We start from the raw sequence: 17,358 nt of genomic DNA, 5'->3' as shown, positions 1-17,358 counted from the left end.
TTACACCCTCGGAAACCCTGTACAGGGTCGCTATGGGTCGGAATCGACTCAACAGTACTCGACAACAATTGGAGTTCTAGTGTGGCACTGTAGGATAAGCACTGAACTGCTAACTGCAAGGTTGATGGGTCAAACCCACCAGCCGCTCCTCAGAAACCTTTAATAGGGTCTCTATGAATCAGAACTGACTTGACAACACTTAACAACAACAATGACCTTCTTAATTATTCCAAAGGAGCCCCTGAGATGTCTAAGTGAGTAATATGAGCTCCTGAGATGTGCTTGGGTATTAAAATAGCTGTGAAATTTACAGGGTGAAGATTAGAGAACAAAATACTTTTTCCTTCCATATCATTCTAGATATTTTCCTAGGTTCAAAGACCTTCTGACAGTTGCCAAAAAGGAAAGGTAAACATCTGAGAAATAGAGATCAGCTTTTCTTTTTCAAGTACATTTCTTCTTCCTTGTACAAGTGAACCCTAATGCAATTAAAAGCTCTGTGTTCCCCTTTTCTCATTGTTAGAAAGAAAAGCAGAGCTAGGAAGGTGGATATGGTGGGTGGTTCATCACGTAAACCTGCTGTTAATGCACTGAGTCATGAAGCATGATACTGGGAGAATCTACAGGGCTTAGAGTCCCATCACTTACCTGCCACTTGTGTACTTGGGGTACACTATATAAACCTCACTTAGCCTAAATTTCCTTTTCTGCAACATGAGACAAAAACAACTACTTCGCCGGTTTGTTACAAAAATCCAATGAGATACTGTGTATGAAAAGTACTTTGCAAAGTAAAAAGTGGAATCCAAATATTATACTGAAGGGTGTCATCAGCAATGGACATGTACTCTAAACAGCTGTGCAACCCTTAACAACAAAACTGACAGACAATTGCTTTTTGAAAATATGTAGGTAGGGAGTAGCAGGAAAAAAGCCATCCTAATCTCCATGTTGGAGAAAAATCCCTGAAAATGTAATTAAAATAATCACAGTGTAAGTCTCCCGTGGCCAAATTAATGGGAGAAATTTCACCCGACCAAGCCCAGGTGATGACTGGAGAGAAATTAAATTCCTAAGACATCAACACAAGACAAAAATAGGTAAGATACATGGATTATATGAAATAGTAAGGGTTTTGTTTCTTAATGGAAAACTACACATGAAGAATAGACCACTACGAAAGAAAACAGAATACACCTGGCAATCTTGGCAAGCGAGATCATAAAAAGTTCAATTAAACTGCAAAATAGCAGCAGCTAAAAAATGATCAAAATTTGGTAACTGAGAGATTCTGTTTTTTTGTTTTCTCTTTAATTATGAAATTCTAAATAGCAGACAATACAGTGTTAAAACAATGTGAAAAAACGTTACTATTTACCGAATTATAATGTCTACCATAAAAGGTGTATTTCTGTATAATAATAGGTTATAGTCATCTTTGGCCACACAGCCAAGCAACAGAAAATTCAAATTTTTTATAGTGCTATGTGTCGTAGTGGTTACGAATCGGGCTGCGAACCTTAAGGTCAGTGGTTCGAAACTACCAGCCGCTCCACAGGAGAAAGATGAGGCTTTCTACTCCTGTAAGGATTTACACCCTCGGAAACCCTGTACAGGGTCGCTATGGGTCGGAACTGACTCGACGGCACAACAACAACAATAACATGTGTACTGGTTAAGAATCGGGCTGCTAACTTCAAGGTCGGCAATTTGAAACTACTAGTTGTCCCACAGAAGAAAGATGAAGCTTTCTGCTCCTGTAAAGATCTGCAGCCTTGGAAACCTTGTGTAGGGTCACTGTGGGTTGGAACCGACTCCACAGTACTTACCAACAACATCATCCTAGAAACATGCACATATTAGTTACAAAGAACACTAAAGATATAGACTGAAATATTAACCATCTCAGGTCCTCATTTAGTGCCTTACCTGACCGATAGCGTTCATCTCGTGACCCTGAGGACCTTCGGCGATGATAGCGAGAGGAAGAAGAAGGAGTAACAGGAGTTCGACGTTCTTGAGGCAAAGCTTGATCCACTCCTGAATTTAAGGAGAGAAATGCAAGTTTAGGGTGAGAATTTACTTGGTCATAAGAGTTAATATATTTTGTAGAACAAATCATTTGGTAAAGTGAAACCTGGAAGCACTATATTACCACAGCAGAGTTGGAGTAGCATGTAGAAATGGCCATGGGAGTACAAGGAAATATTACAGCCAATTCAACAGGATGAGAGAAGGTACCATTCATTCTAGACTAGACTGGGGAAGAAGGGAAAGTAAACTACAAGACAGGTGTAATGCATGGGAAATAACTCATGCTGTCAACATTGTAGCTTCTGGAAATACAAAGATAGAAGTCTATTATACACTGTACATACCCACTGCATCATGGGAAAAAACTCAAGTTAAGACACAACTAAAATCTCTAGAATTACTGAAAATGGAGCCGAAGAAAGAAGCAAGTTATGACCATTTTTATGTTAACAAATAGTTCAATAAATTTCTTGAGAAAATGTAAAATGATATTTTATCATTTGTGGATTTAACGTAACTTGAAAATAAGTCGTAAAGAATACTTAAACTATTTAAGTATACAAGATTTAGCACAAACTTTAGCTTTGTGCTCAATCGAAATTTCTAACTCTCTGGAAACTTACTCCATTTGATGTTAAACAATGTTAACACATTTTATTTAAATATGGCTTTGATGAACTCTGAAAAACGTCAACATGGACAGATAAAATGATTACAGCGGTGGAAAGGCAATCCGAAACCAGAAAGGTAATCTGACCAATACTTTATTATTCTGCAGTTAATATTTGCATTTTATTTTTAATTATTTTGACTTTCAATATATTCTTACTTAGTCTTTCAAAATACTCCAACAGTACACCAAAACACTCTTTTTGTCCTGGTGGTCGACCACTGACATCTGGTGATCATTTGTAAATTTAATTGTATTTTTCCCTGTTGATTACACCTCTAAGAATGTTCGGTCCTCCTTGCTCTCATTTTGACAAGCTAGTTTCTAGAACTGCTGTATAGGATTTCCTTTGAACCTTATGCCGGGACTTGTTTATTTTTTTGTGTTAAGTCATTTGTTTCCTGTATTTCTTAATGTTATCTTATTTACTGTTTTTAGTCTCTTATTCTAAAGGAGCACACTTGAGTAGCTTCCCAAGAAAGGATAAAAGACATATTAGTTTAAGCCTCTGCAGCAGGTCTGAATTTTTTTTTTTTTTTTCAGTCTTTACCCTAACATAACTGATAGTTTGGCTACATACAGAATTTGATGTGAAAGTTGTTATTCATTGCCTTTGAATTCCCATTATTGTTAATGAGAAGTTAAACGCCATTCCGATCCTGTAAGGTTTATATGAAATTGATTCAGCCTTTTCTTTTCTCCTGTTATCAACTTCTACAATCTCTTTTTTATTTCCACTGAAGGAGTGTAAGTCAGTTTTTCTCCCCACCACAGGGGCAGGTAGAGCAGCCCAATCTATTTACAACAGGTCTTTTAATCCCAAAAAAGTATCTTTATTCTTCTTCCTTGTGAATAAACACAGCAAAACCATCATTCTGGGGTAGTGGTTGTTTTAACTCTGATTTTCAGTATTGCCTGGTGTTCCTAAATCTGGAGTCTCTCTAGTTCAATTTCTTCAGAAAATAAACACCTCTGGCAGGAGTGGGGAACACCTGAATCGCCTGTTCCCTAGATCCCACGCCTCCTTCAGGCCTTATGCTTTGTTCCACCTCCATTCAAGGTACCCACCACTGCCTCCAACAACACGGTTTTCTTCAGTATCTTTATCTACTGACTTCTGACAATTTGCTGAAAAAGGCACTATTAAACCATCTATATTGTTGTTGTTTTTCTGGTTCACAGTCCAGTGCTTATGGAATGGAGCCATCTTCTTAGCATATTGTAAAAATGTGTCACTGAATCTGCCCTGCTCTTTGTTCTTATTCCTTTACTGTCATCTTTGTGTAGTTGCAGAAAAAAGTAGAGATAAATGTAGAGCTGCGAGTTTCCATTTTATTTGTAAGCTGACAAGGTTAACTAGTAGTCTGTTTCATTTTTGCTTTTTGAATGTTTATTATTCAATCTTAGTTATCTATCTAATTCATTCAAATATGTTTCCTGGAATTACTTTCTACGTTAGCATCTTCTTGTTACTTATGAGATAGCATACTTTTTTGAGGGGGAAATGTAGTAATAATAATTGTATCTATATACCTATTCCTCACTTATTATCTCATTATCTGACATTTTAATTTTATGACAACAGCAAAAAAAAAAAAAAATCCACAATCTGCCGATTTTGAACATTAATGACAGAAATCTGGTAGCAACAAACACTGAGGTATGAGGCAAAAGTAATGCTGGCTGTGCTGGTTAAGGTTATGTGTTAACTTAGGCGGGCCAAGATTCTCAGTGGTTTTCTTCCAGTTTTGTAATATTGTAACTTAGTTACGTAATGATGCAATCTTGGAGTTATGTAATGATCTAGTCCATCCTCCACTTTGTGATTTGAAGTGGTTATCCTCAATCTTTGCATAACATCAATTCCATGTAACGAACTGATCTTTGGAACCTAATCATGTCAATAAGTGAGGAGTGGGTATATGCAGTTGTAGGTTATTGTTTGGTTTGTTCATGGATTTTATACAACTATCTTCAGAAAGCGAATTTGTCACACAAATCCTGTGATCACCTACTCTCAGTGAGTGAACTGCACAACTTACAATTCAAGATTTTAACAGGAAAAGACTAAGACTAGGGAAAAAGGAGGACAACATCAACAGGTCAATAATAATAGGACATTAGAAGAATTAAAATATGACTGCATATTTTATTACTTTTATGGTATCGTGAATGAACTGTGAGCTAAAACTAGGTTCAGAAAATAAAAGGTCTCAGCAAAATAGGCAACTCCAAGTCCAAGGGGACTTTCTAGGTTATCCTCCACAAAAAGACTTAACAAATGCTACTGCTGGAATGGATGCATTCTCGGTAACACTAATAAGTATCATTACTAAAACACACAGTTATAGCTTAGAATTCAGCACTGTTGAGCTCTCACATTCATATATTTTTTTCTAGTTTAGAGAACCTAGACTAAAAACTAGGCCTCAGCAAAGACCAGAACCCTCTAACTTAACACGGAAAGTGTGGATGAAAGTGAAGGGATAAGTGTCTGGAGGGAGAAAATGGTCATCGTCTAACACCACTCACAAGTCAGGAGGACAAAGAAATCAATTCTCTTCAGGGAACAAGACAGCAAAGATCAAGGCTGAATCGCTTCCTCCCACAACATTAAGCACTTATGTGCTAGCCACCTTGCTAAGCTCCAAATTAGTTGTAGATCCTATGTGATTTGAGAGGCAAAAAAGGCAGTATAGCTAAAATCTTCGGTCTGGAGTCAGAAAGCCCTAGGATTAAATTCTGGCTTCCATTTAATAACTTTGTGACCTTGGGTAAATTCCTTAACCTTGCTATATCTAAGATTCCCATCCATAAAGAGATGACAATAATAGCGAAAACTTTTAAAGCACTGGTCTAAGCACTTCACAATAATTAATTCATTTAATTGTTTAACAGGAAAACTGTATGACAGGGCTTCACACAGTTCATGGGAAATGGAATTAAGAAATAAGTGATTTTCACAAATATATAATAAAGGTTGTTGTTGTTATGTGCCGTGGAGTCAGTTCCAACTCATAGTGACCCCATACAGGGTTTCTAAGGCTGTAAATCTTTACGGGAACAGAACACCTCATCTTTCTCCCGCGGAACAGCTGGTAGTTTCAAACTGCTGACTGTGAGGTTAGTAGTCCGATTAGTAATCACTACGTTACCTGAGTTAGACAGAGGATATTTGTACACTAACAACAACAACAACAACTCACCTTTGCTGCAAACACATCTATGAATGTGGTGGAGCATACAGAACAAAATTATGAAAATGTCTTAGACTTTACCAACACCCTGAGGCAAAGAGTTATGGGCATGGGGGTCTCAGGACTACAGTGTCAGGGGACACCATGGCCAATTGGTATAACAGATTCCCAAAGACAACATTCTACATCCTACTTTGGTGTCAGCAACTAGGATCTTAAAAGCTCATGAGTGGCTATCTAAGGTGCAACCGTTGGTCTCTCAATATGTGGAAGAAAAATGAGTAATGAGTCGGAACCGATTCCACGGTGCTTAACTGCAACAAGAATAAGGCAAATGCTTGCAAACCTGTACATCCCTGTAACACAATGACATACCACAAATCAGAAGATCTTGCAGTATAGACAAAACTTGGTAAATTCAGATATTCAAAGCTTCAGGAGGAAAAAAAAAATCAGGATTTCTAAGTTCAGATAGTAAGAGAAAAAAAACTGAAAATAATAGTTTCCAAATTGAAAAACAAAAATTATGATGAAAATAAATAAAAGGATTAGAACTGGGTAGATTTAGACTTTGGTTTTATTTGTACTAGTTTTATGCTATTGCCGTTGTTAGTTGTTATCGAGTTGCCCTGACTCATGACAACCCCATGCATTGTTGTTGTTGTTGTTAGGTGCCATCGAGTCGGTACTGACCTTATGCACAGCAGAACGAAACACTGCCCAATCCTGGGCCACTACTGTTGCCACGCTTGAGTCCACCAATGCAGACACTTGGCCAATCCATCTTGTTGGAGGTCTTCCTCTTTCTCTCTGACCCTCCACACCTTACCAAACATGATATCCGTCTCCAGCAACTGGTTCCTCCTGACAGTATGTCCGAAGTATGAGACACGAAGTTTGGCCATCCTGGCCTCCAAGGAACACTCTGGCTGCACTTCTTCCAAAATGCATCTTTTTGGTTCTTTTGGCAGCCCATGGTACTTTCAATATTCTCCTCCAACACCATAACTCAAATGCATCAATTCTTCTACGGTCTTCCTTATTCACTGTCCAGCTTTCACATGCATATGAGGTGATTTAGAAGCTACCATGGCTTGGGTCAGGAGCACCTTAGTCCTCAAGCTGACATCTCTGCTCTTCAACACTTTAAAAAGGGCTTGCGCAACCAATTTGCCAAATGCAATATGTCATTTGATTTCTTGACTTCTGCTTCCGTGAGCGTTGATAGTAGATCCAAGAAGAATGAAGTCCTTCACAACTTTAATCTTTCCTCCGTTGATAAGAATATCGTTTATTGGTCCAGTGGTGAGAATTTTTGTTTTCTTTACATTGAGATGAAATCCATACCAAAGGCTGTGCTCTTTGATATTCATCAGTAAATGTTTTAAGCCCTCTTCACTTTCAACAAGCAAGATTGTATCATCTGCATATTGCAGATTGTTAATGAGTCTTCCTCCAATCCTGATGACACGTTTTTCTTCATAGGACCCAGTTTCTCGGATTATTTGCTCAGCATACAGGTTGAGTACGTATGGTGAAAGAATACGACCTTGTCACACACCTTTCCCTAATTTTAAACCATTCAGTGTTCCCATGTTCTGTTCAAACAACCGTTTCTTGGTCTAAGTACAGATTCCTCATGAGCACAATTAAGTGTTCTGGAATACTCGTACTTCGCAATGTTGTCCATAGCTTGTCATGATCCACACAATGGAAAGCCTTAGCGTATTCACTAAAGCACAGGTAAACATATTTCTGGTATTCTCTGCTTTCAGCCAAGATCCATCCAACATCAGCAATGATATCCCTCATTCCACAGCTTCTTCTGAATCCGGCTTGAACCTCTGGAAGTTCTCTGTCAAAGTATGCTTGCAGCTGTTTCTGTATTACCTTTAGAAAAACTTTACTTGCATGGATATCAAAGAGACTGTCCAATGATTTACGCATTCCATTGGGTTATCTTCTCTTTGGAACAGGCACAAATATGGATCTCTTCCAATCAGTCAGCCATATAGTTGTCTTCCTAATTTCTTCACAGAGTTGAGTGAGTGCCTCCTGTGCCGCCTCACTTTCTTGAAAGGTTTCAGTTTTTATTCCATCACTTCCTGGTGCCTTGTTCTTTGCCAATTCCTTCAATGCACCTTGGATTTCCTCCTTCAGTATCACTGGCTCTTGATCATATGCAACCTTTTAAAACAGTTGAACATTAACCATTTCCTGTTGGTAAAGTGACTCTGTGCATTCCTTCCATCTTCTCTTGATGCTTTCTGTATCATTCAATCATTTGCCCAGAGAATCTTTCAATAACAAAAGTTGAGGCTTGAATTTTTTCTCCAGTTTCCCCAGCTTGAGAAATGCTAAGCATGTTCTTCCTTTTTGTTTTTCTGATTCTATATTTTTGCACATTTTGTTGTAATATTTGGCTTTGCCTTCTTGAGCTGATCTTTGACATTTTCTGTTCAGCTCTTGGACCTCCTCATTTCTTCCATTTGCTTTAGCATCTCTACACTGGAGAGTAAGTTTCAGGGAATACTAGAAGGAAATGCTTCCGATTCTCTGCCATGTCCATGATCCTTTGCAGATCCTACCTTAGTGATCTAGAGGGCTTTCACTAGCTAATTTTAAAGAGGTACATCACCAGACCAGACCTTTTTTTCCTAGTCTGGAAGCTGTCTATTCAGCTTCATATAACACCCAAGCCTCCACTGGCCAACAAGTCATGGCTGTGCTTGAATTCAAACACAAGTCTTTTGCAGGAAAGACAGGATTTCTATCATAGAACCATCCTTATCTCTATTAATTGTATAACCTTGAACAAATCACTTTGCCCCTAAGCTTCAGTTCCCATGTTATGTTTGGAAGGGGGATAGAGACATGGACTAAATGATCTCATAAGGACAACTCACTGTAACTCCAGTTGTTTTCAGGTCTAACACATGTAAAGGACTGGGATGCTGCAAAAGCTTACTAGGCATCCACAGGGCTTTCATGCAAGTAAAACTAAACTGTATGTGCTTGTGACACTGCTCGAGATTTTCTTTTCTCCATATCTCACAAACAATTTCTGAATCCAATCTCATTCTCATTAAGTGCCTAATTATAACCCTCTTGTTCACAAAGCAGCACTGTTCCCGCCTTATTTTTTAAATAAGTACAATCAAGAATTTCAATAGCAATTGTAATTTCATAAAATTGTTGTAACTACAGGTAAATTTACTCCATTTGCTCTATGTTAACTCAACTGAGAGCATCACAAGACAGAAAGAATTTAATCTCATCACAGATACTTTACCACTAACACCAACTACACTAACCTAACACTTTATTGTTATAATTATTGCTACTTCAGTCATCATCCACATAGATATCTGGACAAAAACCAGTATAAACTTATATAATAACCATTTTCTTCTCATAAAAATTTAATCTGAATAGGGACTCATGAGTTTAAAACATGCAAAAGGATCTGACACTAAAAGTTTGAAAGAAGCCTTTTAGATGCTGTACATGCACTGGAATCCAATTTCCCAAGTCCTGACAATTTGTTCTTATTCAGTTGGTAAAATGACAACTTCAAAATACCAATGAGTGTAGTGTCAGGATTGGGATTTCAGGTTTCTGCTTTTTCTTATTAACTTAACAAATTTCTAACCAAAATACCAAAGTAGACCCCATTCTCACTTTTCAGGTGGATACAATGTGATTCTATATCCAACACTACTCACATTCCAGAAATATTAAATGAAAGTAGGTTTAGCTTTGTTCCCTTTTAAATATTGCTATCAACAACAAGATGGATGACCTATTAAATATCACCAAACATTAACAGGTTATTTATTTGATCAAACCTTTATCTGAGGGTGAGAGTTTAAGAATGTTTTAGATAACAACAAAAACAAAGTTGATTTTACTGATCAAGGGCAAGTTCATTTTCTGTAGCAATTCAGTGTGGAAAGAATTCATGCTAAGTCACAAACAATCAACATCAGTTTAAATACGACATTTCTCAGATTCTTGCATCTTATACTACATCCCGCATGATCACATTGTATTTGCATTTACACAGGCAAGAGAATAATTCTGGAACTGCACGGTTCTCTCAGCGACTGAAACAGTCTTAGAGAGGCATATGTATCCTAAACCCAGGTTAGGAAAAAGGTTCATGCACCAGCAGACATATCTTCCATTGCGAGAGAAAGGCATTGTAATTTAGTCACAACAGAAATGAGGACAATTTTATTGTTCTTGAGGCAGAATAAACATAGACACCAAGCATGCAACTACCATAACAGCAGCTCAGCAGTTGTTAGAATAACCAATCAGAATACACCAATAAGATGCTCACATACATCAAGCCGTCTTTATTTTCTAAGGAAAACAGAACAAAATGGCAGGTGACTCAAGCTTTAAAAACACCTAAGTGTTGTAGGACCCCATATGAATCAGAGTGGAACTGTACTCCACAAGGTTTTCAATGGCTCATCTTTTCAGAAGTAGATTGTCAAGCTCTTCCCTTTAAGGAGTGTCTGTCATTGTTAGGCACTGTAGAGTCAGCTCCAACTCATAGCTCCAACAATGAAATGTCTGGTCCTGCGCCATCCTCATAATCCTCATTACACTTAAGCTCACTGCTGCTTCCACTTTGCCGATCCATCTGATTGGAGTTTTTGTTTTTTTCCGTTTTCACTGATCCTCCACTTTAACAAGCAGGATATCCTTTCTCCAGGGACTGGTCCCTCCTGATAAAATGTCCAAAGTAAAGAGAGATGAAGTCTCACCACCTTGGCTTCTAAGGAACATTATGAAGGTACTTCTTCCAAGATAAATGTGTTTGTTCTTCTAGCAGTCCAAGGTACTTTTAACATTCTTCTCCAACACCATAATTCAAATGCATCCATTCTTCTATGGCTTTCCTTATTCACTGTATTTCACATGCATATGAGGCTACTGAAAATACCTTGCCTTGGATCAGGTGCACCTCAGTCCTCAAAATGACATCTTTGCTCTTCAGCACTTTAAAGAATTCTTGTGCACTTGAGTGCTGCTTCCATAAGTATTGATGGTGGAGTCAAGCAAAATAAAGTCTTTGACAATTTCAATCTTTCCCCATTTATCATGACGTTACTTACTGGTCCAGTTGTGAGGATTTTTGTTTGCTTTACATTGAGGTGCAACTCATAAAGGAGATTGTGGTCTTTGATCTTCATCAGTAAGTATTTTAAGCGCTCTTTCTTTACAGTAAGCAAGGTTGTATCATCTGCATATTGCAGGTTGTTGGTGAGTTTTCCTCCAATCCTAATGCCACATTCATATAATCAGACTTCTCGGATTTTGTGCTGAGCAAACAGATTGAATAAGTATGGTGAAAAACTACAACATGACACACACCTTTCTTGATTTTAAATCATTCAGTGCCCCCTTCTTCTGTTTGAACAACTACCTCTTGGTCAATGTACAGGTTCCTCAAGAACATAATTCAGTGATCTGGACTACCCATTTTCCACAATGTTGTCCATAACTTGTCATGATGCACACAGTCAAAAGCTCTGCAGAGTCAATAAAGCACAGGTAAGCATCTTTCTGGTATTATATGCTTTAGCCAAGATCCATCTGATGTCAGCAATCCTGGTTCCAAGCCCTCATCTGAATCCTGCTTCATCCTCTGGCAGTTGCCTGTCAGTGTACTGCTACAGACATTTTTGAATTATCTTCAGCAAAATTTTACCTGCATTGTGTTATTAATGATACTGTGCAATGATTTCCACATTCCACTGGGTCACCTCTCTTTGGAATGGGCACAAATATGGATTGATTCCAATCAGTTGGTCAGATAGCTGTCCTCAAAATTTCTTGGCATAGATGATTGAGTGCCTCCCATGCTGCATCACTTTGTTAACTGATTTTCAATTTGTAGTCAATCAATTCTCAGAGCCTTCATCTTTGTTAATGCCTTCAGTGCAGCTTGGACTTTTTCTTTCAATACCAAGGAGTATCTAGGTGGACTCAACCCTCTAACCTTTCGTTAGTAGCCAAGTACATTGACTGCATCATCCATGGAAAACTCAGATTTCAATCCCTAAATACAAGATAAGAAGGTTCTACATTTTGTATGACACCAAATTCACAGGGGCAAATTTCAAAAACACTAAACTTGGCTAACAAGCTTACATGCAACATTCTCCCTCAAAATTTTTAAAACCCAGAAGAAGAACCTGTGACTAGATTTCAAATAAAGTACTCTCCATGGTAGCCACATGAAATGACAAACGTGGGTCACAGAATTCATGTCAGGAAAGTATCTCTGTAGTTATCTTATGGAATACGATGATTTTTGAATCAAGCTCTAAAATATAATTATTAGTCAACTCATTAGAAGGTGCTGAGATTCAAAATCATGTTGTCCTCTGACATATCAGATATGGAAACAACTATTAGTACTTATATACAAATTATGCAAATCAGAAATCAAAATAAAATTGTGAACAGAGACAGGAGATACCTGATGCAGGTAGCATGGATCTGAATTATAAGCTAAACATTTGGACCCTTGTCCTGCTTCTCTCATTGCTCTGTGCCACTGAGTTGGCTCCTACTTATAGTGACACCACAGACAGTAGAACTAAGTACTGTCTGGTCCTGGGCCATCCTCACAATTGTTACTATGTTTGATCTCACTGTTGCAGCCACTGTGTCAATCCTTCTCGTTCAAGATCCTCCTCTTTTGTTGATCTTCTACTTTACCAAGCATGACATCCTTTTCCAGGGACTGGACCCTCTGATAACATGTACAAAGATGAGACACAGTCTTGTTATCCTAGCTTCTAAGAAGCATTCTGGCTGTACTTCTACCAAGATTTGTTTATTTTTCTGGAAGTTTATAGTAATTCCAATATTGTTCACCAACACCATAGTTCAAACACATTAGTCTTTTGACAGTCTTTTAATTCATTGTCCAGCTTTCACATGCATATGAGGTGAATGAAACTAAAGTCAGGTATACCTTATTCCTCAACGTGACATCTTTGCTCTTTAACACTTCGAAGAGGTCCTTTGCATAAGATTTGTCCAATGCAATAGATTTCTTGACTGCTGCTTGCATGAATACTGGCTGTGGATCCATGTAAAATGAATTTCTTGACATCAATATTTCTCCATTTATCAAGATGCTGTTTATTGGTCCAATTGTAAGGATTTTCAGTTTCTTTACACACTTGAGTTGTTATCCATATTGAAGGATATATTCTTTAATCTTCGTTAGGAAGTACTTCAAGTCCTCTTCAAGTTTAGCAAGCAGTGTTGCATCATCTGCTTATCATACGTTGTTAATGAGTCCTCCAATCCTGACTTTGCGTCCTCTCCAGATGATCCAGTGTCTCAGTACACAGATAGAGTAAGTATGGTGAAAGGAGAAAACACTGACAGACACCTTTCCTTAATTTTAAACCATTCAATATTCCCTTATTCTGTTCAAATGGCTGCCTCTTGTTCTTTGTACAGGTTCTGCACAAGCACAATTAAGTGTTCAAAAAATCCTATTCTTCACAGTGTTATCCATAGTTTTTTATGATCCACACAGTCTAATGTCTTCGTATAACCAATAAAACACAAGTAAACATCTTTCAGGTATTCTCAGCTTTCAGTCAGGTCTATCTGATGTCAGCAACCATATCCCCTGTTCTATGTTCTCTTTTGGGAATCAAGCTTGATTTTCTAGCAGCTACCTTTTGCGTACTGCAACCATTTTTTAATTATCTACCGCAAAATTTTATTTGTATGTAATATTAATATGGTCAGATAGCTTTCTTTCAAATTTCTTGGCATAGACCAGTGAGTACTTCAATTGGTATTCCATCAATTCCTAAAGTTTTGCCTTTTGCCAATGCCTTCAGGGATGCTAGAACTTTCTTCAGTATCATTGGTTCTTGATCATAGGCTACCTCCAAAGGTTGAACATCAACTAATCCTTTTTGATACAGTGGGCTTGTGTTTTCCTTCCAGCTTCTTTTGATGCTTCCTGTAATGTACAATAGTTTGCCCACAGAATACTTCTATATTGAAATGTGAGGCTTTAATTTTTTCTTCAGTTTTTTCAGCTTCAGAAATGTTCAGCATGTTCTCTTCCCTTTTGGTTTTCTAACTCCAGGTCTTCACACATTTTATTATAATACTTTGTTTTCTCCAGCTGTTCTTTTTTAATTTTCTTTTCACATCTTTTAATTTCTTGCATTTGTTTTAGCTACTCTATGTTCAAGAGCAAGTTTCAGAGTCTCTCCTGACATCTATTTTTTCTTGTCTTTTTAATGACCTTTTCATTTTTTCATGTATGATGTTCTTGATGTCATACCATAATTTCTCTGGTCTTTGGTAATTAGTGTTGTATGTATCAAATCTGTTCTTGAGATAACCTCTAAACTCAGGTGTATTTTGAAATACAATTGAAGGTTGTATTTCGGCTCTCTTCAGCTTCAGTCTGAAGGTACATATGAGCAACTGATGATCTTTTCCAGTCGGCCCCTGGCCTTGTTTTGGCTGATGACTTTGAGCTTTCACATTGTCTCTTCCCAATGATGTAGTCAGTTAGATTCCTGTGCATTCCATCTGGTGAGGATCATGTTTATAGTCACCATTTCTGTTGTTGTAAATAGGTATTTGCATTCAGTTAACTGGTTTGGGGATGGGCTGGTAGGTTCTATCTGGTCTGTGAAGGTGGCAAGAAGAAGCTTCTGAAACCACCCAAGAAACAGAACAAGGAAATAGAGGAGGAAGACAAGGCTTACAGAAGCAAAAGGAGAAACAGAAGAAACTGAAGGAAGTAAAAGCCAAGGACATGGGGAATGGCCCCTTGGTCATAAGTGAAATTAGGAAGTCCAGCAAAAAATTAGTTCTTTGTGATGGAGGTGACCTTCTAATTCCATTTGTTTAAATATTTGAATTCCCTGCTGTAATACCTCTTGCCACGTAGTTAGAATTGAATGTTGTCTTGGAGTCTGTTGCACATTTAAGAATAAACTTTATAAATAAGGACAAAAACGAATTCTCTTTAGCTATTCTCATTTAAAGTTGTGCCCATGAGCAAATGAAGGTCCTGAAAGCTATACTACATCCACATCATTCAGAACAAACTCTCTTTTAAGGAGGCAGCTCTTCCCTAGTTATATTTTGAGTTCCTTTAAACCAGAGGGCCTCATCTTCCAGCACTGTATCTGACAATGTCCCCTGCTAGTTTTAAGGTTTACAGTGGTTAACCATTCAAAAGTGGCCCACCTCCCTTTTTTTCCTAGCCTGTCTTAGTCTGGAAGCTCCGCTAAAACCTGTCCACCATGGGTGACCCTGTTTGTATTTGAAATGCCACTGGCACAACTTCTAGCATCACAGCAACACACAAGTCACTAGAGTATGACAATCTGACAGGCGTGATGGGACACTTACCCTAGGCTGAGCCAACTATTTGAATGCTCTCTTAGGCATTCATTCAATGCCAAGTAGTACACTGAATTTGGACAGGACACACTAGCCATGCTATCCACAGTCCTCACTGTGTAGTCCCAAAGGGATGTGAGAATGGTAGAGGTGGGAGCTCACATGGTGGTGGTGAGGGGTAAGTCAGTCATCAACCCATCCCTCCAGACCATCAATGCACAAGTTATTACATGTGCCTGCACTGCAACTTTCTGATCTGTCAAGAGAGCAAAAACAGTGCCATCCTAACTACTCTGCTCATCCCTTCAACATCTATTTACTGAATGTTCACTTACTGTGTCCAGGAATCTGGGGAGACTCAGATAGTTTATATTCTACTGCGGTTGGAATGAAGGTGGCATCATTAAACAAGAAATCATTAAATAGCACTATTCAAATACTGTTGTACTAAGTATTTCAGAAGTAGGATATTACGAAAATTAGAACAGGAAAATTTGTCTTAATCTGAGGGATTATCGATAAAATTCACATAGAAGTGAGATTTGAACTGAGCTTTAATAGATCTACGTGTACAGATGGGCACAGTGAAGCACACTGCAAGCATGCGCAGAATCCCTAAGATGGAAAGCAGCAGGAAAAACATGAGTGATACCACAGCACAAAGAATTCAAAGAACTGGGAAAAAAAAAAAATGCCTGGACTATTGCATAATTTCAACAGTCTAACAACGCAGTAAGCGAATGTCCTTCTCAAACAGAACCAGTCTATAGTCATGTAATAACTTTTTTAGCCAAAACAAAACGTGGGCCAAAAAATTCACCATTTAATCGAAATAGAGCCCTCTTTCCTCAGGAAGTCTGTTTATCTTGATCTAACCAGTCGTATTCATAAGAACCAGGAATGGAAAAAGGAATATCCCCAATGATATGCATGGGTACAGTGGCAGCAGCAATGGACTCTGCATAGCAAAGACTGTGAAGTTGGTATGAAACCAGACAGTGTTTCATTCTGTTGTGCAAAAGATCACTATGAGTCGGTACTGACTCGATGTCACCTAGCAACAATGTAACTGGTAACTGAGTAGAAAGTTATTTGGCTGAGTTTTGAGAAGAATATTACACCTACAGAAATTGCATAGTTTTGAAAAACATTTTATTGGAAATTATGTAAAAGATGAAATCTAGTTCATGTACAAGTTGTACGAAATAGTGAATCTGGGCAAGTACAAATGTTTTACTGCTTATGGTAACATTAATACCTTACTACTTTATAAAACCCTGGCAGTAAAAACAGTAAAGACTAAATAACAAAATCTGACACTGTGCTTTAAATGTATCTTGAAAAGAATGTTGTTGTTGTTTTTAGGTGCCATTAAGTAGATTACAACTCCCAGTGACTTTATACACAACAGAATGAAACACCACCCAGTCCTGCATCACTCTCACAACTGTTGTTAAGCTTGAGCTGCCATTGTGTCAATCCATCTCGTTGAAGGTCTTCCTCTTTTTCACTGACCTTCCACTTGACCTCTTCATGATATCCTTTCTCCAGGGACTGGTCTCTCCTGACATCATGTCCAAAGTATGAGAGACAAAGTCTCACTATCCTTATCCTGGCCTCCAAGGAGAATTCTGGTTGTATTTATTCCAATACAGATGTTTGTTCTTCTAGCAGTGCATGACATTTTTAATGTTCTTTTCCAGCACCCTAACTCAAATGTATCAATTCTTCTATGGTCTTCCTTATTCACTGTCCAACTTTAACATGCATATGAGGTTACTGAAAATACTATGGCTAGAATCAGGCACACTTTAGTATTCAAACTGACATCTTTGCACTTAACAATTTAAAGTGGTCTTGTGCAGATTTACCTAATGCAATACGTCATTTGATTTCTGTTGGACCTGACTTGATGGCACTAACAACAAGAGCAACAACAACACTTCCACACCAGTGTTGATGGTGGATCCAAGCAAAATGAAGTCTTTGACAACTTCAATCTTTTCTCCATTTATCTTGACGTTGTTTACTGTTCCA

At 38.0% G+C, this 17,358-nt stretch overlaps 1 protein-coding gene across 1 annotated transcript in view; it reads right to left on the bottom strand.

Moving 5' to 3' along the window:
• DIP2C (DIP2 disco-interacting protein 2 homolog C (Drosophila)) overlaps positions 1-17,358 on the bottom strand; it is a 631,911-nt gene that overhangs the window by 281,827 nt on the left and 332,726 nt on the right. The window contains exon 3 of the mRNA XM_006874421.1: positions 1,930-2,040. Coding sequence (XP_006874483.1) covers positions 1,930-2,040 — 111 coding nt within the window. The remainder of the gene's footprint in view (positions 1-1,929; positions 2,041-17,358) is intronic.

Source organism: Chrysochloris asiatica, unplaced genomic scaffold, assembly GCF_000296735.1.
Source record: "Chrysochloris asiatica unplaced genomic scaffold, ChrAsi1.0 scaffold00276, whole genome shotgun sequence".
NCBI lineage: Eukaryota > Metazoa > Chordata > Mammalia > Afrosoricida > Chrysochloridae > Chrysochloris > Chrysochloris asiatica.
Note: the sequence above shows the minus strand (reverse complement) of the source record. Positions and strands in the feature narration are given on the sequence as shown.